The 21,395-nt window shown below is 45.0% G+C and overlaps 1 protein-coding gene across 2 annotated transcripts in view; it reads right to left on the bottom strand.

Moving 5' to 3' along the window:
* Tbh (Tyramine beta hydroxylase) overlaps positions 1-21,395 on the bottom strand; it is a 39,202-nt gene that overhangs the window by 4,081 nt on the left and 13,726 nt on the right. Inside the window, exons 1-11 of one of the 2 annotated variants that reach the window (XM_077644556.1) lie at positions 19,330-19,552; positions 13,913-14,221; positions 11,113-11,259; positions 9,700-9,873; positions 8,003-8,089; positions 6,231-6,410; positions 4,690-4,959; positions 2,712-2,894; positions 1,876-1,935; positions 784-911; positions 54-207 (exon numbers count right to left, since the gene is read on the bottom strand). In XM_077644556.1, coding sequence (XP_077500682.1) covers positions 54-207; positions 784-911; positions 1,876-1,935; positions 2,712-2,894; positions 4,690-4,959; positions 6,231-6,410; positions 8,003-8,089; positions 9,700-9,873; positions 11,113-11,259; positions 13,913-14,209 — 1,680 coding nt within the window. In that variant the 5' untranslated portion in view covers positions 14,210-14,221; positions 19,330-19,552. Of the gene's footprint in view, positions 1-53; positions 208-783; positions 912-1,875; positions 1,936-2,711; positions 2,895-4,689; positions 4,960-6,230; positions 6,411-8,002; positions 8,090-9,699; positions 9,874-11,112; positions 11,260-13,912; positions 14,222-19,329; positions 19,553-21,395 lie in introns of those variants that run through there. The other variant, XM_077644557.1, reaches the window with a different exon arrangement.

Here is a 21,395-nt window from a genome sequence, read left to right as displayed (position 1 = left end):
CGGGATCTGATTCGCTCTACAAGACCAGAAGGAGGGGTGGGGTGTAGGCTTACGGGAAACCTGGCTCCTGATGACTGGTTGCACTGCATCGACAGCGGCATCTCCTGATAGACACGGTCCAGAAGGCGCACGTTGTGTCGCGTCCACGGTATCGACTTGTAGTTGTCGCTGATGCCCTTCTGCTCACTCGTTGGTGCATCGTGGTAGCTGCGAAGAACATGCGGTACTAGATGCGGGCGCGTTAAATCGCCGCATTACGAGCGGTTTCCTTGACCGGCAGTGGCAGCGATTTTATGCTGTGTAAACATGTTTTTCTGCATGCTGTACTTCTACGTCCTTATGGAATCAAGGCGTCATTGTCATACTGTGTGTTTGACCGCTGTCTGCACCTGGCGCTGCACGCGCCACTCGGTTCCCGGCCTGTTATTTGTTGCCGTTAGCACATGAGTGTATTTACTGAGCAGATTTTTTTATAAGCATTAAATGTAAGGTGTATTCTATCCGGTCGTAAGCCGAAGTAATTATGTTTGGTCGCATCGTAAAATTGTGTAAGTGTTGTCGTCGATGAAATTTGCCTTGTATACATATATGAACTACCTTTCGCATTACTCGTTATTACCAGAAGACTTAAGGCTGCAATAGAGAAGACTGTTTGGGCGCTAATTCCTTTCCAACATTAAGAATTTTGTTGGAACGAAGGAAAAGCAAAGCCGCAAAACGCGCATAGAAGAGTGCACGAGGTGGTTATATGAAGGGATATAATGACGAGAGTTTGTAACGCACTCATTCATATACTTGAAGAATGCCTGTAGGAATCCAGTCTCTATGGAGCTCTTGCACACTTCCAGGTCAGTCTTCGGGAAGTAATGGATGTAGGAGACGCACATCTCCTCGCGGATACCAAAGCCACCCTGCGAAAGGATTGCAAGTCAGCGGGTAAATTAATCGGGAAAACAGTACATATGCTTTCCCCGACAATGCTGACCCAAGGCACTGGTGTGTTCACTTATTACAGAGGCACCGAATATACTTTAGGTGAATATACGGTCACGATCATTTTTCCTAGTTCGAGCTGTGGGACAGTGCGTGAAGATTTGTGAGCTGCATTCGGCGACGAGATTAGACAGGCCGCTAGCTGGCCGTATTGTTTCAGTTGCATGAGCTGATATTGCGGAAATAATGGAAAGCACACAGGAATAAATAAAATAAAGAAACCTTTAAGCAGGCCTACTTTAGGCACCTCCCTGAATGCTAGTTGCTGCAATCTACGTTCTTCGAAGTCTAAGATGGGTTTTGAGTGGTTTTGGACGTATTGAGCCGTTTGAGCGCACACCTTTATAAGAAACACGCGTTCACTTGCACTGCGACGGTAGCACCGATAAGGCAGGTCCACCGATATTTGCAGATTACGAGACATATGCCGCTACTATCTCTATCAACGCTTGCCCTATTCGCATGACATGAAAGAAAAAAAAATGTCTCGTGTCAGGTGAGCTCTCTTCACAGAACCGATGACATGCACGTTAGGGAAGGTCTGACCCCAACAATATTCCCGTATTTTAGGATCACCCGTATCGAACTGAAATGTTACAACAATTAAAACATGCCGCTGGTAATGTACGCAGATTGACAGATTTACGGAGTTAACGGTCGAACTGCGGTGCTATAATAAAAAGAGTAGGGTAAAAAGTTGCCTTGAAACGGTTAACCCCGCTCACGTATCTATTACCTTAAGCTCGCCATCGTGTTTCACCCACTCCATTACGCTGCGATGTGCAGTATTTTGCCACACATCTCGAGCGAGCTAGTTAAGTCTGCCGACGTAATGATACATAACAGAAAAAACAGTGGCCACTTGCAACAACGCAAACTCACCAACGTGACGTTCGGTCGGTCGAGAGTGTTGTACCGGCATGTAATCACCAGGGCATCCCCCTGTACAGCCACAAAAAGTATTCATTGCAGTATATCCGATGCCTATCTGGACAGTATTAAGTACTTTCTGGCATAAAATAGCAATATTCTGTTGAATCACTTTCGTGCGCGCACGATGACCCTGAACTCCTGTCAATTTAATTCTGCTAGAAAGGATCTGTCATGCTCCTCGCGCATACTTGTCTGAAACGCTCAAAGCCTATATAGCATATACGCTTAAGAAACTGCAGTAGGGGTCTTGTGGTATGACCTTCCAAGACGTATAAGACGACTCATGCTTCAGCTGGTCGCAGATGTGCTGCAGTGGCTTTTAAAGTAACTTATAGCCCCAGGAGCACTATCGTTAAAAAGCGATACCCTATGTGGTCAGTCTAACCGCCTTTCTCATTTACTAACGCGGTAGAGTTAAGGAGCTCGTCTCGCAGAAAATCCGGTGTCGTAGTCGGCTCGGTGTGGTTGAGCGTGAGCGAACAATCCGCGAAAAATCCTCAGAGAAGCTACCTAGGAGGCAGATGGGCCACCTAGGTCCCGTAGCGTTGTGAGATGACGCCGCAAGGTCACGTGACCTAGGTGGCCCCACCTACCTCCTAGGTTGCTCTCTGAGGACCACATTTCAGAGCCATGCTCGTGATTTTCGATTACAATGATCACAACGCCGGCTCCGGATTTTCTACGTAACAGGGCCTTTAACGCTGCCGCGTTAATATGACGTCTGGTCGATTTGCTCCCGCGTAAATCCACGCTTGCAACTCATGAACGCCGCCACGCTCACGTACGGGCATGAGCTGCAGCCTCGTCTTGAGCAGCCGTATCTCCTGGAAGTGCGTGCTAAAGTGGTCGTCCCGGGCCATCTCGGGAAGCTCGGCGCCCCCTCGCACGTGACGCACCCACACCCGCTCACCGGTCAGGTGCGTGTGTAGCTGCGCCGCCACCAGGGTGATGCCCGATTTTGGCAGCGCCTGTGAACCATAACAGCGTAGACGAGGCCACCGTCCTTCACACACACACACACACACACACACACACACAAAATACGGCCCCCAACCGCCAGACGTGCTGCAGGGCACAGGCACAGCCATACATGATGCGACGATGTGACACGAATATGTTTTCTTAACACTATTGCTTGGTCTAGCGCGCAGAAATGATAATTTGTTGCCGAGAAGACACACCACAGTTTCTAATCGACTAAAAAAAATGCAATTAAAGTCACAATGAAGTTTGCTGAAAAGAGATTTTCCTTTCGGTGAAAAAATAGCATCTCGAAGGAAAAAAAAAGTCGCCTTTAGACACTGCGTTCTACTTCGTCTTCGGCACAAATGGTTCAGGATAGGAATAAACATTTCTTGAACACGCAGGGGTATTCGTAGGTCAGAGGGGTGTCAGGACATGCCACGCTCTTGTACAGTGATTGACGGAGCTTCTCCTTTTAGCTAGCAGCTCGGCTGTCGAGGGTTCATCCAAGCTGTCTCGAGCTGTTCTTTTCTCTTGTGTAAAAGCAGTGGACAGTCCGCTGAATTGCAACTTGCCGATCTGTCCGCTCATTTAAGTGCAATTGCGTGAGGCGATGAATTCATGCTAGGGTTCTCGCATCATGTGAATCAACCTTAAGGAGTCATGGGCATTGCGAACGCGGGACCATTTACAGCACTGTTCACAAACAACAACGCACAAAGCGCGGGGGCTTAAAGAAGCGCGCAGATCACGCTGAAAAAGGGTAAACAATTGGTCCACCGTGTTCCAGCTTTTAACGCCGATGACCTGCACTGGAAAGCAGAGTCGTCAACTTTTTCCCTGAGACTGTTAACCCTAAGGGCGCGACATGCGATGGGTACACCTGGGACGTATGCGTGGACCAACATATATACCTCACAGCTTCGAGGCGAAGCTTATTTACAACATCACAGTACACAAGACCACGGCGTGTACTAACTGCTTGTGCAAAAACTTCTTTTTGTGACCTTAAAAAGAAATGACAAAGCCGGCACTTGATGCTTTGACAACAATCAGCGCACCTTGCATGGGTAACAAAGCAATACGGTTTAAAGCCGTTTTCGAGCAGTATGCTCGACGCTACCCCATAAAGTAAACTTAATTTTCCGCCGGGTTAAAATATGACTACATACCGCCTTTCGTTTTGTGTCACTGTACGTTTTCTAATCGACTAAAAAAAATGCAATTAAAGTCACAATGAAGTTTGCTGAAAAAGTATATGAAAAGGTTTGTTACGAAAACTGTGGCTCGTAAAGTATCAGGTTCAGTCACTAGTCAAAAGGAGACCGCATTAAACAAGCCTTCATCAACACTTTCGTTTTCATCTCGTGAGAGCGAAAAAGTACGTGATGCTTTCAGTGCCACCGACGAATTTAAAACTGCAGAACAACCTGATCAGCTTGCTTGTTCAGCGTGTTCTGTCCGTTTTTGTTTACCAAAGCACCACGTCAAACACGTCATTGCACATATGTGAGTTGTAGTTTACTGCATTAACGTGCTTGTACAGTGGAGGACAATCCAGGTAACCAAACATCTCAAATAGAAATTCACACAGCAGCTCAAGGGCATCCCGAACGACGATTTGTCACGATCATTAAGGCTATGAAAGAAGCGATTGAAAGAATCAAAGAAGGCTTTAAAAAGTAGTGAGTACCCGTCAGCCTAGATTTCCAACATTTTCTGCAGCAAGGAAAATCTATTTCGAACTCCGCAGGTAGGTCTTGTATAAAAGGCGCATGACAAACTGAATCGCATCCGTACCACGCGTGTGCACTCGGAGATGCAGTATCCGGTCAGGTGGAATCCGGGCTGCAGCGGCGGGATGGCCATTTTGTCGGTGTACTCGAGGCCAATCTCGAGGATGCCCACGTCGAATGGGCGCAGCTCCTCCGTGTAATAGATGGTGATGCCCGAACTGTCCACGTAGTCGGGCCGCAGCGACGGGTTGTTGTAGTGCACCTCGAGCATCACGTAGGGCGAATAGTCGCTTCCGCCAGCCGACAGGCCAGCCTCCTCCGGGTACGCCAGCGGCTGCGCGCGGGCGGTGGACGTTAAAAGCAGCATGCGCACCTCAGCACAGAGCTGATTACGTGCGGCACTGCGTACGTCTGCGCTCTCAAAGTCAAGTTAAATGCATGGGAACAAAGAGGGCAGGCCGTGGCATCAGTCTCTATGGAGCAGGGAAGCGAAATTTCCTGTCAAAACGACCACAGCGCCATTTCCGGCTGTTAAAGCACTCGGACCACATGGTCGCCAATGATATGGCGCTACTCGCCTGGGCAGCTTATCCTCATCCTTTTAATAACTTTTCTTGTGTACTTCTCTCCAAGTCTGCCGCCAGAAGGCATGCGGACATTTCTGTCATAGCAACTACAATAGTCTACGGCTCTTGTTTAAAGCCCCGGGCTAAGATGGCAGCCAAAAACCACATTATCTCTGCCATGCTTATTTCACAGGCCGCGACATTGCAAAGGTCGCGCTTATCTTTTCCTTCATCCATGGGTTGAATGATTTTTTCAACATTAATCAAAGTGCTACATTCGCCCCTCACTTTGAGGCTTCGCGCACATAGTGGATTCCTTAATTTCTAGACTTACATTACTGCTTTTGTGGGTTCCGTAAGAGAGTAAAGTTTCTGACGGAAGGCTACAGAATTGCCCTTGGCTTCAGCGACTACAGTTGAGATTAACTGAAACCTGACTATGACTGTCACGAGTAAAAAAAAACAAAATAAAGAAAATTATCAACAATTGCTGAGGTATAAAGATGATATGAATTCTATTACAAAGCATATTTTATAGTTTCTGTGAGAGAAAGTATGTCTTCTGTGCAATTACGATCACGCCTAGTGTCAGATATTTATCTCCTTTCAAGCTAGGCACAATGCAAGCTCATCTCTATGCAAGCTCACCGGGCATCCGAATCCTAGAAAGCTTGCAATGAAATCACAAATGTTCCACCACATATCTCTTTTTACTGCTTTATCTCTGTCTAAAAAAACAACGCTTTTACGGTTAAGAGGCAAACATCTTGTTAAAATGTAATGTTTGACGGGTACGTTTGTCTAATAGTTCGCCCTTATTTGAGCTGCCCGGAACTGTCACCATTTGTGCCTTTATTATGAGACCAAAAGCCGCGTCTACTTTGAGAACGAGCTTTATTTGAATGTGAGCAGTTGACATTTTTTCTTTTTTGGCCTCCCACCCTGATTGCCTTTGAAAGGACGTATAGCTTATTCAGACATGAAAATGTCCCAAACTCTAGAAGCAACGACAAGCTAAGCAGGGAATAGACTGACGCACCGGAGCGCCCATGGCCCAGGCGGCGATGACCCTCTTGCAGCGATCCAGTGGCTGCGGCCTGTCGGGACTGCTGCACGGACCGTTCCACGACGGCAGTTCTTCATCAACGGGCGCCTCGCAGTGGAACAACTCCATGTGGTGGACCAGCGCTTCGCTCCCCTTTTGGATATTGGCTTCGTACTGTGCCAAACCATATAGAGAGGGAGAGATGACGGGAGGTTGTCGATCCACTTAACGGAGGAGAATAAACAAGACGGTGTTTTTAGAGATTTGTTTGATGTCTGCTAAATTAATATATACGTGTACTGCTGCTAAGCGTTGTCTAAGGACCAAAAGGAAACAGTTTTGAAACGAAGTGAACACGCATGCAGAGACACGTGACGAGCGTGAACACTACTCGAAGCTATACTACTCGACGTAAAACTCAGTTTCTCCTGGCGTTACGCGTTTGATCTTCAAGCCCGACCAAGGTCAGAACAAGCGCACACCTCCAAGATTAACAATGTACGACTACGTGTCTTGCTGCGCATAGCTATGATATGCCTGTATGGTATGGTCATAGCTAATGACCAGCAATTGCGAGACAGATGACCAGTGGTCAGTTGACCTTGACCTTTAGAGCTGAGATTCTCATCCCCTGATGTGACGTCATGCGATGACGTAGCAATGATGTCGCACCATCCTTCGCTATAGATACCGCCGGCTTTGCTTTCGCTCGTCTAATAGGTTTAGTCGGGTTGAACCTCAGCCAATTTTTTTCAGGCTGGCCTTCATCGTTGACGGTTAGAGGAGCTCTCACGTGAATGGGCATGCCGCTTTTAATGGCAGTGTGAAAAAATTACACTTCACATAATATTATTCGAAGCGTTTGATGTGGGAGTGCCTATTACGTGCTCGGCATGGATTGATCGTGATTGTGGGCTTATGCATAACCAACCTGTTCAAAAAAAACGCATCACCATCACTAGTTTGTTGAACCTACGTGTGGGTTCAAGTTAAGTGAAGTCTGCAGTCGCTATTCTGACAAAAGATTGAAAGCGAACGGCACAAGCAGGCGATATTGATTTCAGTGTGCATTTCGCAAACAGCTGAGATCTCGCATTTTTATAACCTCTATTGAGCTCCGCGATTCTATTTTTTAGTGTTTTTTTTCATGCACCTTCATTACACTATTCAGAAGGGTTCAGCAATTTCGCATGCGTATGAAAACTATACTCAGGGCAGCCGATGTAGCAGCTGAAGTTACGAGCACGTTGGCCCGTGCCCGAAGTAACCTGGGGAATACCTACACCGAGGCCTTATTGTAGTTTCGTTCCTATGAACGAAATATAATTTATTCCGCTTGCACCCTCTTTTCATGTGTGCATAACTCTACTCATTCCTCATGGAATGCGCTCTTCCATGATTTGATACACGAGAAGTGTCGAAAACAGGCCGACCCACTCGCGTATGCATTTCTTAAGTACTTTCAGTAACCAGTGTACATTAATGTCTTGCAATTTTGATAACGACTGAGGTTCTTCATTAAGATGTCTGAAATAAATACGCCGACATTCTAATTGCAAGCCAGTTATGCTCTATTAATTTCCCAAATACAGGAAAACACTGTGGAAGAAGGAGTGACATTTTGCTGAAAACTGCGTATAAGCTACGGCATATACGTTTGTACTTAAGTTGCGGGCGTATGGCAAAGCTAGAAAAAAAAAATCGCGTTAGTCAGTGATAAAAGGAACCGGCAGCATCTGAAAAACGCCGGAAAACAGGGCTCTTACTCGAACGATGTGCTTCTTGTAGGCAAAGTCGCTCGGAAGCTTCAAAAGTCGGCACCAGTAGGTTGTCTCTTCGTTCGGAACTTTCACCTACGACAGTAAAAGCGGTCTTGTCACTTATGGCAGCCATTGTCAGGTACCAATGTCTGGTCAAAGCTGAGGAACTGAAGGCAAATATGGCTGTGACAGGAAACATATTGAATTGCTTAGCGACATTGTTGAGGGGGTCTCGATGCGTGCATATATATATATATATATATATATATATATATATATATATATATATATATATATATATATATATATATATATATATATATATATATATATATATATATATATATACATGAAGGAAGCCAACAGTTAAGTCAAAGCTTAATTGAAGTATTTTTCTCCCACTAATCCGCACTATAAATTAAAAAAAAACATTCCCCAATGCACCTTGGTTTCGGTGACTGTTGGCTTCCTTCATGTATTTGTCAAACGAGCCCCTCATTTCCCTTAACTTGTCTGCTAATAGCTTAACCAGGGTCTCGGTTCTGGCAGTCTTGATGCCATAGGTAGCATAAGAGGGCTCTAGCACAGTGTCCGCCCTCGCCGTTAGATGACGTTCCACGTAACACTCGCGGTAATACAGGACGTGCTACGTCCACCGCTATGGACGAGGGTGGCGCTGGTGAACACTTTCAAGGTTCGCTTACACGCAAAACATAAATACCCACGAAAGCAGCAGATTGGACAGCCGTCGCCGTAGCTCAGTTGGTAAGAGCACCGGAGGCGATATTCGGAGGTCGTGCGTTCGGATCCCACCGGTGGCATGGTTGTTTTTTCTGCTGGTTTATAAGTAATTTTCGTTAAAAAAGAAACAATTGATTGGCAATAGAAATTAAAAAAAAATAGAAAACATTCCCTTATGCACCTTGGTTTCGGTGACTGTTGGCGTCCTTAATATATATATATATATATATATATATATATATATATATATATATATATATATATATATATATATATATATATATATATATATATATATATATATATATATATATATATATATATATATATATATATATATATATATATACCGAAATGTGCTATGTAATATGAGAACAACATGTTTTAGGTATGTTGGCAGTTCGGGTTCGAACCCGGGAAATCCGGCGGCTGCGTTTTTATGGAGGAAAAACGCTAAGGCGCCCGTGTGCTGTGCGATGTCAGTGCACGTTAAAGATCCCCAGGTGGTCGAAATTATTCCGGAGTCCTCCACTACGGCACCCCTTTCTTCCTTTCTTCTTTCACTCCCTCCCTTATCCCTTCCCTTACGGCGCGGTTCAGGTGTCCAACGATATTCCAGTGCAAGAAAATTAAAAAAAAACGCACATGTGCTGACATATTGGTGCAGGTTAAAGGCTGTTTTTATTATTTATTTTTTTGGTGGGGGAAAGGGGGCCGTATACGCCGGTTAGCCCCAATCTCCCGCTACCAAAAATTTAGTGCCCAATGTTTCAAATTCGAGACGCTGGAAAGAGTCAGCGCGAGGCCTCCGCTCTGGGCGTGCCCTCTATGATCAGCGACGGCCCGACACAAAGTAAAATTAATCATTAGGGCGTGCCCTTCGGCTTTGACTTATCAAAAAATAATCATGAATAACTGCTTTTGCATTTGCAAAACGTTTCGATAACTGTAGGCAGGGTCACCTTGTCGTTGAGGAAATTTGTGAACTTTGTGTCCGGCGGAAAAGGCGGTGGCTCTCCCATGAACTTAAGCAGCTGCGCCCTCTGGAAACCGTGCTGGGCCCTCGTGAGTCTTAGGCCCTCGAGACGCCTCAGGGGCCCCTTGCCCGTCGCGTACACCAGGTGCACCGTTCCATCCTGCGATTGAGAGAGAGAGAGATAATGAAGGAAAGGGAAAGGCGTTTTCTTGCATGGAAATGCTGCTGATCTCAAGGAGCCCCTTGATTCTGAGTAAGCTCACTACAACCCGGTGACTGTGCGTCTGAGTGTACTCGATCCTGGCACGACCCCCTGCGCTGTTTAGCTTCGAGCAGGGCAAGTGTGAGTCGCAAAGGAGGCATCAAGATAGCGACAGGCTGTCTCCTCTCGGACGAGTGACAGCTCCTTTACAAAGAAGCACCTCTTCCTCGCATCCCTTCCTGAAACCCAATCCGTGACAGCGACATTTTGTCCGTAGGGTAGAGCGGGGCTAACCATCCACTGCTGTCGGGATGGCTATATTACCGGCGCGAAAAGTAAATGGAGCACAAAAGCAAATTACAAGTTTTATCACGGGAGGGCTTGACACTGCAGTCACAAAACGACGAGCGCAATAGGCGTGGTCTCCCATGATTCGCATATACAAACCGAATAAACATTTTCTTCTATGTCAAGTTTCAAATAATAACATTTTAAATTCGCGTGCTTAGTCTATGCATTTTTTTACCCGACTGTTAGTGCGTGCACAATTTCTCGACCCCACTCGTCCGCGCTTTGATTACCGAATCGAACCCGTCAGGCAGCCTCAACCCGGTACTCCCTGTTTCATGTGAACGATGCTTGATGTGAGGATTCACGTGTGAACTTCAAATTTACATAGGCTTCCTGTGAGCGGCCCACTTGTCGGGAGGTATCAATAAATGCACGAATAAGAAAAAAATATTATCCATTGCGACGTGACTTTAAAATTCACACACGTGGCTCCACAAAGAGTGAAACCATAGATAAGTGAAATGTACTTGAGCTATATGCTGTATGCCTGATTTCAGAAGAGATATGCTGTTAGCATTCAATTTTTAGCCTGGCGTTTTTTGCTTACAACAACGACACGAAAACGCAACCGTAATCTTTACCGAGAAACCAACGGGGGAGATGGAACGTGCTTCGCATTGTTTGCAGGCGCCGTTTTCATACATTATGCGGTTTGGACTTCATACGAGGGCTTCGAATGACGTCAACCCCTTTCGAAGGAGTTGCAAACGTGATGTTTACCGGAACGCGTCGGACGGTGTTCGCATTGTTCACACACGTCTTATCGTCCATAGTGTGGTTTTGATGCTTGTTTTGTGGTTTTTGTTTAGCCTGGCGTTTTTTGCTGACGACCAAGACGACACGCACCTCTATGACGTAGTCGTGGCTGTCGCAAGTGTCGAAGTTTCGTGTGAACAGGAACCGCAGTGTGGTGCCCTTGCGCTTGAGGCTGCCGAGCACGCAGTCATTCTGCTCGTCCACAGCGACGTAGCCGCCGTCGTCTGTCCAGGCGTCCTGAAAGAGGCAATGGAGTTAAATAAGTGATTATAAAGGCGCGGCGAATAATCATCACCATCGTAACACGTATAATGCCCAAAATATCCTGCTAATGCCCTCGAAGTATACTTGCACTGCTGCACTACAAACATAATTCCAACACATTTATTTCAAATTTGAGTACCTCGCTATCTTACTGATTTCTAATACACATGTTAGCGACCTCCACCCTACGCCTGCCATTCACAAAGTTCTAAAGAAAAAGACATTGCACGCGACTGCGTAACTTCAACAACGACGGTGGCGTACGTCGGCTGATGCATAATGTCTGAGAATATTGAAAGGCAAGGAAAGGCAATGGAAAGATTGCCCTATCAGAGACGCGCGGGAATACCTCAGCAGGGACGAAGGATAGATAATAAAGAGATTGCATCAACTCTTTTGACCGCGGGCCGCGTTTATTAAATTCTTCCTTCCATCCAATTTCGCAGGCCAGCGCATGCCATAATGACGTTCCAATGTTTCTAGTCAGCTTCCTTTCAGAACTCCTAGCTGCATCCATGCAATATGTAAGGTTCTTCTCGAACGTCTTTATTGCTAGTCCTCAATCTTTGCTTTGCTGTTTATCCCATGTTCAGTTTTAACACAGTTATTTTGTCCACCCTCGGAAGATGTCAGGATCCACTTGTACTGCCCAACGCGGCTGTCGAGGGAGAGGTATGCAGCCAAAAGACGGCGGCTTCTCCGATGATAAGTCGACCCGCTCAGTCTTTAACGTCACCCTTTGACGACAGAGTCAGCAGGGGTGTTGAGAAAAGAAATTAAAGGCGGGAATTTCGCAAGCAATCTAATGCCGCGTCCTCCGGCTTTTGTACAGCGGTAAACGCGGATCTATTCTTCCACGGGGGAAATAGAATTCTCCTACTCCCCTCTCCTCACCAGTTTCTACCCTCTCTCTCTCTCTCTCTCTCTCTCTCTCTCTCTCTCTCTCTCGCTCTCTCTTTAGCTCACCCCTCTGTCGTTGTACACCCCGAAGCCCCTAACTGCTCAGTTCCAGACGAGGTGGCATCGCCAAGAATTCGATGACGGTGGCGATGAAATGTGGGATTCCGCGATGCCCTTTGGGGCGCCCGGCTCTGTGTGCGTTTGTGTGTGTCTCTCTGCGAACGTGTGCAAGCTTCAGAGGACTGCGGCGGCTTAATGATTAGTCCCGTGTCCTTCTAGGAAAATTTCGAAACAAGACTTTTCTACGCGTCGGAAGATTAGACCGTGTCCATATATATTTTCATAACTGCATCTTAGAATATTCCAGAGTTACCTCTCAATTTTTGCCAAAAAAGCACCCCACTGGTTTTTATACAGCAGTCTGAACTTTTTGGTGCGAGCTCAAGACAAACATTAATAGCAAGATTTTCCTACGCTTCGATATTTTATACCAATCCCATCAATATATTCATAAGGATATTTAACAAAGTTCCACATTTATCTCGCAATTAAAAGTAATGTACAAGAATCCTGCACTAGGTACACAGGTACATTCTTCATTTCGGCTGTACTGAAATGGAGCCGTCGTGGCCGGGTTGGAATCCTATGCAGACTGCGCCAACGCTCGGCTCGATGCAGAGTGTAATAGATGGGAAATTGAGGTCTACTGAGGGTGACCTCGCACGTACCACTACTGTTTCATGGGTAATGGCAGTAAATTTTCAGCTCATTAGCTGTCACCTGGGTTTAATGCGCTATGACGTGGCTCAATATATGGCTGTTTGCGCGTTTAGCCTCCATGAAGTGTGACCGCCTTGTCCTGGAGTCGATCGCGCAACTATGGGCTAAGGAACCGGACGTTAGTCAATCCACTGTTAGTGCGGATTTACTATATATGACATGTTTGTGTCGCTGCTGTCCTAACGACAGATCTTTCCTCCGGTGTGCAACCCCATAGCCATCGAATCCTTCCAGTCAATAATGGCAGCGCAAATACAAAAAAATGAAGGAAAGCCAGAAGTCAGCGAAGGAAAAGAAAGGAAGAAATAACAAGCAGCGAAATGTAACGCGCAATCCTACGCATCACTTAAAACGCGATAGCGTTAAGGAGCTCTTGTCGCAGAAAATCCGGCGTGGCCGTCGGCGTCTTCAGCAGCGCTTCGTCGGTGTCGTTTAACTTGAGTGGAAAATCCAAGCAAAATCCGCAGCGAAACAGCCTAGGAGGCAGCTGGGCCTCATAGGTCACGTGACCTTGTGGCCTGTGTTAAAACCTGCTGCGTTGCAACAATCTGCATTGTGGCAGATGGCAGTTAGATTGAAGATTTGTCTCTTGCGGTTGCTCTTCAAGAGCAACCAGGATCGCACAAGCCCCACCGGTGGCAGCACGTGCCATTGGAGATCAATGGCGCATCGCTTAACTGCTGTACCACCGGGCCAGGAGTGGTATGAGGACTGCCAGGGAGCTATGAACGCTAAGCAGAGAATGACAAGCTCTGCATATATGGGCATTAACCCATGAAAGCTATCACGTCGTACCCTTATGGCGGAACTTAAGTGCCCCCCGAGTTTTTTTTACCTTGGCTACACATTTAAAATGCCGTTTGTGCAGGTACCCGAAGGCAGAATAAGAACAGCACGCTTTGAGAAACGTGTTCGTAGCGTTCCCCTAGCTCCCCATCCAACTCACGTCTAGATGCGGCCTCCCGTGAGCGTCGGCCCACAGCACGCAGACGTCGGCGAGAGTGATGTCACCGCGATCCGAGAAACCCAGTGCGAACCAGTCGTCGGGAGGCAGCTCCAGTTTGAGCTCCGCAGTCAGCGACTCGGCCTCGTAGTCAACAGTCCAGAACAGTCGGAACCGAGACTCCGGGTCCAACACCAGCTCGAAATAGCGCGCAGCCTGGGCACACGCCAGCAGTAGCCACACCAGCAATCGTAGCAGGAAGGGTGAGCTGCCCGCTCGCCTTTGTCCTAGGCACGCCATCTTTTGCCGAGCCTGTAAACGTAAGGTAAACGGAAAGTTTGAGATATTGGCCGTTCTTTTGGACTAAGAAGTGACCGCTCTGAACACTCACCCCCCCCCCCACCCCACACACATACACTCCGTCCGTCCACTATAGACGGAGTGGAACCCCGACACACTTTTCAGAGTGTCCAGTGTACGCTACCCAACATACGTATACGGCCTCATGAACTTATATGTGTGCCTACATTGAGACACGAACTCATATGGGCTATGAGTCAGTATGTCCTGTGGCTCGTGGCAACCAGGGTCATTGTTCGCTACCAGATCAGCGTTGCAGTAATGGCCTGTACTTCAGAACTAGGGCTAGTATTGGTCCAGTGTTGCCAGCCAGAATTGGCAATGAAGGAAACATATTTAGGGAGCAGGTGAGCGCGGCCGTTTTTGGTAATGAATTGCTGGATATTATATCTGGGCAAACCTTGCAAATATACCTCACAAAGATATTGTAGAAAGAGTGCAAGTGTTTCGAGGTAGAAACGATTTTCAGAAGCAAGTCAGGTTAGACCCAATGCTGCTTTGTATTTAGCGGGGATTTAATGTTAAAACAGCACTTACCTTCAATGAGGAAGCTTTAGCGTGCTTGTGGTTCAGCTGTCAACACCGCGATAGAATAAAATCACACGATTCCTACGCCTTATTCATTCACTAGGCTAAGACATCATTTATTTTATTTATCTTTCTCTTTCACAAACTGCAGCTTGGGATGAGGCTATGACAAGAATACCTAAAACGTGTAAAAACTAATTACACAAGCATTATAAAATGAGACAGTATGAAAGCACAAGTAAACGCGCATTAAAAACACGCAATCTCCAAGTTCCGCATTCTCTCACTTAATTTGAAGATACAGCATGAGTAAGGTAAATATGAACGCTCCAGTTTTCTAGTGTGCTTAAAAATTCATTTGAAAAAGTGAGTATAAAGATTGAAAGGGTAAATGTTCGGTTTGTGACAGCTTCTTACTGACAATGGTTTAGGAAATTTTAAGTAGTTGTCAAGTGACTCCAACCGCAGACAGTCAATTAACGTGCGCAAGAGCTTATAAGGTTTTGATACGACGGCGTGAGGAAAGTAGAGTGAGCCCCAGATCCTACAGGTAAGAAGCAGGCCAAAAGTATTTCGGGTATCGGTGAAATATAAAACGGGCAGCCTGTTTTTTGAACCAATTCCAATTCGTTTAATATTGTAAGCTAGTGAGGATCGCAAACGATGCAGCCGTATTATGGGATTGCATGGGTCAGAGTTTCCTGTGTAAGTGCGTATCTAATGGTTGAAAATAACTTAGCGCAGTAAAGCGACAGGATGAAGACAGACTGGCAGGAACAAGCTATTGAATTGCATATCTTATGGGGCAACATGTACATTACGACTCAAGTATCCGATATTTTAGAGTTTTCGCTTTGAAATGCGCTCTGTGTGTTTAGGAAATATCCTGCGTGAATCTTAATCCGATGTATTTGTATTTCTTAATTCTTTTTAGGTAATTATTTATGAACGAATATAGGACCAAGGAATTACATTAAAAAACATTAAGAGATAACAATATTAAAACTCCATGGAGAAATTATTGCTCTTTTGCCATGTAGCGCAACAGCTACAGAAGTCTGAGAAAGACTTTTAAAAAGGTGATTTTCAAGGATGAGTTCAACGCATAATAAAGCATACAATCGTCAGCATACAGGCATACAAAACCATTTGGGTGCCTGATGAAACGTCAATGACCGATATAAAATGCATGTATTGTGAGCATTTGGAAAGAATACTAACTATCCATTTTAAGCTTTTTCAAGCGTTTCTGTTGAGGATCAGTGCGAAACGCCTTCGATAAGTTTGTAAATGTGTAGTTAACCTTTCCAGTCACAACAAAAGAAAGTGAGAATCCATAACAAAATCCCTCTAATTGTGTTATTGTAATGAGTAAAAAAAAACCTTGCTGCAGTTTACCCAGCACATTGTGGGACACGACAAAAGCTACGGTATACTTGAAAAAAATAATTTTCTACTCATTTACATAAATCGGCTCTAAGGGAAAAGATCCAAATTTGGAAAAAATCTGCATGTTACCGAATTCGTGCTGAAAAAGAATTTTTGCCATGGCGAATGATTTCTGGCGGATTAAGAGAGATTTTCGTAAGATAGTGCTGAGACACCAACTGTTCATAACAGTGTACCGTGCAAGCAATGTTTGCGAAATATAAATTTGTCCTACTTTCGAAATTAATAGATAGAGGTTATCGTTTTTACGCAAGTCCTTCATAAAATTCTATGATCTAATGGCGCAACTCGCCATGCTGAAAACGAATGAAACCATTATATACGCCCCCTTATTTTAAAATCACATCGAGCAAGCATCCTTTGTTCCTCTTTGCAGTTCACGTTCTGCAATTAACAAGTTTTTATTAAGTTTGCTTACGTGATGTACGTATTATCCTTTAGTTTCCATGTGTTCTTTATTATTCATTACTTTTTGTTCGTCAGTCTCCTGCTAGTTACAAAAATTCCTGTGAGTTCAATTATGTATATACAATAGCCTTATCTGTGTGCATGCCAACATGAATGGTGCCCGGACCCACGTCAAGGCAGTGTTACGCCTTTAATCCTGTCTTCGCCTCTCAAAATGAAAATGATAATTTGATATGAAATTGAATTAAATTTAACGCAAATGTAATGGACAGAGTGTCACAGTCGTGCTACACGGTAGTACTGAATTCGAAAGCTTACAGGGTTGCTTTTAAGCAAACTGCTCACGGTCAAATTCTGCTCGTAATGGCAAATCTTTTCGGTCCGTTTTAATCTGAAGTTGCTCTTTAGCTTCCTTAAATAATTCCGTTTTGCCGGGATTATCGCTATGTTTACACGGGCGTAAACTTGTGAGCCCTCGTGACAGTTAAATCATTTCTTTAATAACCCACATAAATTAACACTTTTCTTTCTAGTTTTGAGGGGAATGAAACGCTATGTACAAGATAAGAATATATCTGAATAAACTAGCAAGTGCATCCGTATCGTCGGTGACAGTTAGCTGCTGAAAGGCTTGAAACGGGTCACTCAGAGTAATAGGCATGGCTATATCATCTGCGCGTGTAAAATAAGGAAGTGTATAGTGTATATAACTGGGTGCCGCAAAATAAGATGAAATTGGGAAAAACACTGCGTACTGGTCGGAGATATTATCGATGGTGCCTTAATCAACGCCATTTACAAAAATTCAGATTGAGAGAAAAAACAACTTTAAGACTACTGAAAGTGAGAATGAATAATTATCTCCCAAGTCTGAAATTATACTCAGTAAAAGATACGGTCGGCCAGAGGATGCCACGTGCTTTTAAGTCCCTCAAAAGAATTAAATCTTATGTTAGAAAGTTATTATCTTAGAAACATTTTGTTAACGTGTGCTACTGCAAGATAACGACGCCCGGAAACCGCTAAACAACGGCAGCTACTGCGGATGTATTATCGAAATAAATTATTCACCATACGGTTCACGGCCCAGAAGGAGACTGGCACACGAATAACTACATGTCACCTGAGAAAGGAGGTCACGCCGCCTCTTCTGCCGTGTGCCCTATCTGCTTTAACCAGGAGAACCAGGGGGCGTAAGTTCAGATTCATACAGGCTGTTGTGTAAAGATGATTGGAAACGCCAACAATGCATGCGGATTGAGAAGGTACGAATTAAAGGTAGTCAGGAAACATGCTCTTCGCATTGATTTTCAAAACGCACAGCTTCTTGTCATAACCAGAGGGTGTTCAACGTGAAAAACTAACAGAAGCGATAGCAGAGACCCTGGCTATGCCACTAAAGGCCCTGACTAGTCATCGAGTACAGAATTTGTCAAAACTGACTTCAATAAATGCACGGTCGAATCAAAGAAGAACTTTCGGTCATTATTTTGAAAAGAAGTACACGATTCCAATTTTTTTTCTTTTGAATGGTTCGTACGTCGACAAAAAGTCATCGCTCTGTGATAGCCTGAACTTTTAAGCTTATAGAATTTTTTAAATACTTGGGCCTCCTTATAAAATTCCGAAAGCTTTCTTATAACGAGGACGCTTAACATCAAAATCACGTCTCCTATGCAGGTGGCACCTCTTAACTCGTAAACTGTCCATGAATAGATTATGGGAAAAACAGCAGCTTATGTTAAACAACAATTATTCACTGGTTTCGTTATGTGGCTCAGGAAGGCCGAAAAATATGACGTCGTTTCGATGCGACTGGGTCTCGAAACTTTCATTGCTTGAAATGAGTCTATTTCTTACAAATTTTAGTTTTCGCCATGAAATTTCTTTTCAGCTGTTGCAAGGTGACCAGATGCCGAGAAAGATGATTCAAGACCAGCCAAGCGTGATTCAAGGCCTTGAAATCGAGAATTCACTGATTGTCGAAATATATTGATATATTTAAAACTGAATGTCACTGACGCCACTAAATTCTTTCTCTGATTGTTAAGAAGTCAATATTGGTAATAAAATAGTCATGAAGCCGGGCTCTTCTGGCGGATTTCGGTCAAAAAAAAATTCATAATTCTAAGCAAAAAAGCGTAATCGCTGCAGAGACCTCGAGAAACACAACACATATCTTTCAAGTTGAGTGCCGACGTAAAGGAGTCATCGCGTCTCGCACTTCATATGGAGGATATGCATATGAGGATGCAGGATCTTTGAATATTGGTGGCACCGTATTTTCACGAAGACATGAAGTGCAGGCATTTTTCACAGAAATCACATCGCTACAGCTCTGCAACACTACAGCCTACAACTCTTGCTATTCATAGAGAGCTTCAGCGTACGGAAGTCCGCGAACAGCATTCGCAGATGGTCCCGACGAGCTATATCAAGGCGCACTTCTGCTACTGCGCAGCGCTGGTGCCCTCCTCCTAAAACACTTGCATTAAAGTAACTCGAACCCTGTTATGGTAAAACTGCGATATCTGGGAGCGGTTCCAATCGGAGATGTCCTTATTCAGCTCAGTGGCCTAACTATACTTACTACTCGATCCTTAACAGCAGTAAGCTTACCGAGGTTGAATGACTGCAGATGAGCTCCCTAAATTACGACAAGAAAAAAGACATACCGTGAACGAAGAAATTCCACCCAGCACTTGTCAGACTCGAGCTTTTCAGCGACGTAACAGCTCTCACTCTGCCTCCACGGATCTTAAGTAAAATAATGGGCTACCGTTGCAAATGAACAGCAGATGCTGCAGCTCACAGGTGAGCTCCTGTGTGGGTCAGGGTTAGCAGGAGTCCCTGCCTGTCGTTGGGTAGGGAATGAGAGAGGACAACGATTAGTGCACAAGACCACCGGGCTGCGTGGACGCGCCCATGAAGGGGTATCAGTAGGCGGGGCATGGAAGCAATCCCGTTCCAATAGGATGGCACAGGGCTGCATGAGGTGACTTCGGAGGCAGGGCGTTTTTGTTCAGGCCTTTGTCTTCTCTCTCTCTCTCCCACCCCTCTTTTCCCCAATCCACTGCTTATACTCTTCTCTAGCGTGAAAGCAATGGCTTCGCGGCGTAAATGACAGGGAATAAGATAACAAAAAAGGCAACGACATAGACAAGGGGCGATGAAATGAAAGGATTATGGCTGGCGCACGCGCCTCATAAAGCCGTACATGAATGACCTCGTCTGATTCTAGGCAGCCGTTTTTCCCACCTCCCCCCAGCTCTTCTCGCGCCTTATGAAATGCGCCCGCAGCGCACGATATGAACCGCCTCGTCGTAGTTCCACCCATATGAGCTCGGGGCTGAAGTCCTTTGTCATACCGCACTCTTCGGATGCGCCGCGGGAAGATGGAAGAGACCGGACAGAAAAAAAAGGAACACAAGGGACAAAAGCGATGATATTAGATGAAAAAATAGTGACATAAATGACAAACTCTGGAAAGAGGGCGCTTTCACGAAGCGCGAAATGACCACGCAGTTTGTTTCCTTGAGTCTAAACGGAAATTGGGTTTATGCTCAGTAAAGAAAACGAGGGCATTTAGCCCAGCTGACGGCTTAAGCCGGTGATAATTTTTTGAGTGAGCGCCCTCGACAGAAGTGTCCTCGTCTTTAAGCTGCTCTGTTGAATTCTTTGTAGCACAGAAAACATGGCAGATAAATTTTGTACGGCGTACTCTGAGTGAAAAACGCTGTTCAGAGGAGGAGGACGGCACAAGGAACTCAGTGTTTTCCCTTTTACCTGCGGGAATGCATGCATTTCATGTTTACTAAATTAAAAATTTTTATATGTGGGTTCTTTCGAGCTCACGCTCTGACATTCTGCCTGCTTCGGCTGCGAGACTTTTTCTTAGCAAGGATTAAATAAATTTATAATTATTTTGGATCTCATATGTATTTAATAATTTTAAAGTAATTTGCTTTGTTACCTTTAGGAACGGCTGCACCTTTAGAAAAGGCAGCACAGTGTGTCCTTCATAATACCGAAACGGAGTAAAAGCTTGGGTGCCCTTGCGGAGTATTTTTACAGTAACGATTTACGGGCTTGTATTATCGAATAAGTACATTTTGTGGGCAGCGCTGGTGTGTGCGTTTGTTCCTTTCCTCTCTCTTGTCCGTTTGCGCTGTCCCTCCCAGAATGAACGCAATACATGTATAGTTGCCATTGCATTTATTCAGAGTGAAATTGAATAAGCACGTTTGAATGTGACTGGAACGACAATTCTACAGGTGACAGAATATATGTTTGATTAGCATCCGCGTCTCCGGCAAAAAGTGTTACCATTATGCGATCTCGAACAGCTTTAGTGTACTATTGTATTCGTAAGTGGCAGTAGCAGCAGCCTAGAACCGCTTTGCGACGAAAGCAAGATTTACTCATAAAGCGGCATTCTTACTACAGTCAGTGTGCAAATACAAAAAGGTAAGCGAGAAATGCATATTTCTAATCTACACGACTTTGTAACACAATACTTCTTATTCGTAAGAAACTAGAAATTCTTCGACGCACTGCATGCTCCGACAGCAAAGCACAACAGTTTCAATTTTCTCCCTAATTTCAGAGCTCGAGAGGAACTATGCCAATAAATACTGTGTTCATTCGAGTCAATTAGTGGTGGAGGTTTGTAGCAATGAAATTGAGATCTTTACGGCATAATTGATCTGCTGTACGGGTGCGAAACAAATATCCAGCGGTT

This window comes from Amblyomma americanum, chromosome 11 (assembly GCF_052857255.1).
Source record: "Amblyomma americanum isolate KBUSLIRL-KWMA chromosome 11, ASM5285725v1, whole genome shotgun sequence".
Taxonomy (NCBI): domain Eukaryota; kingdom Metazoa; phylum Arthropoda; class Arachnida; order Ixodida; family Ixodidae; genus Amblyomma; species Amblyomma americanum.
This window is presented reverse-complemented; position numbering and strand designations above follow the sequence as displayed.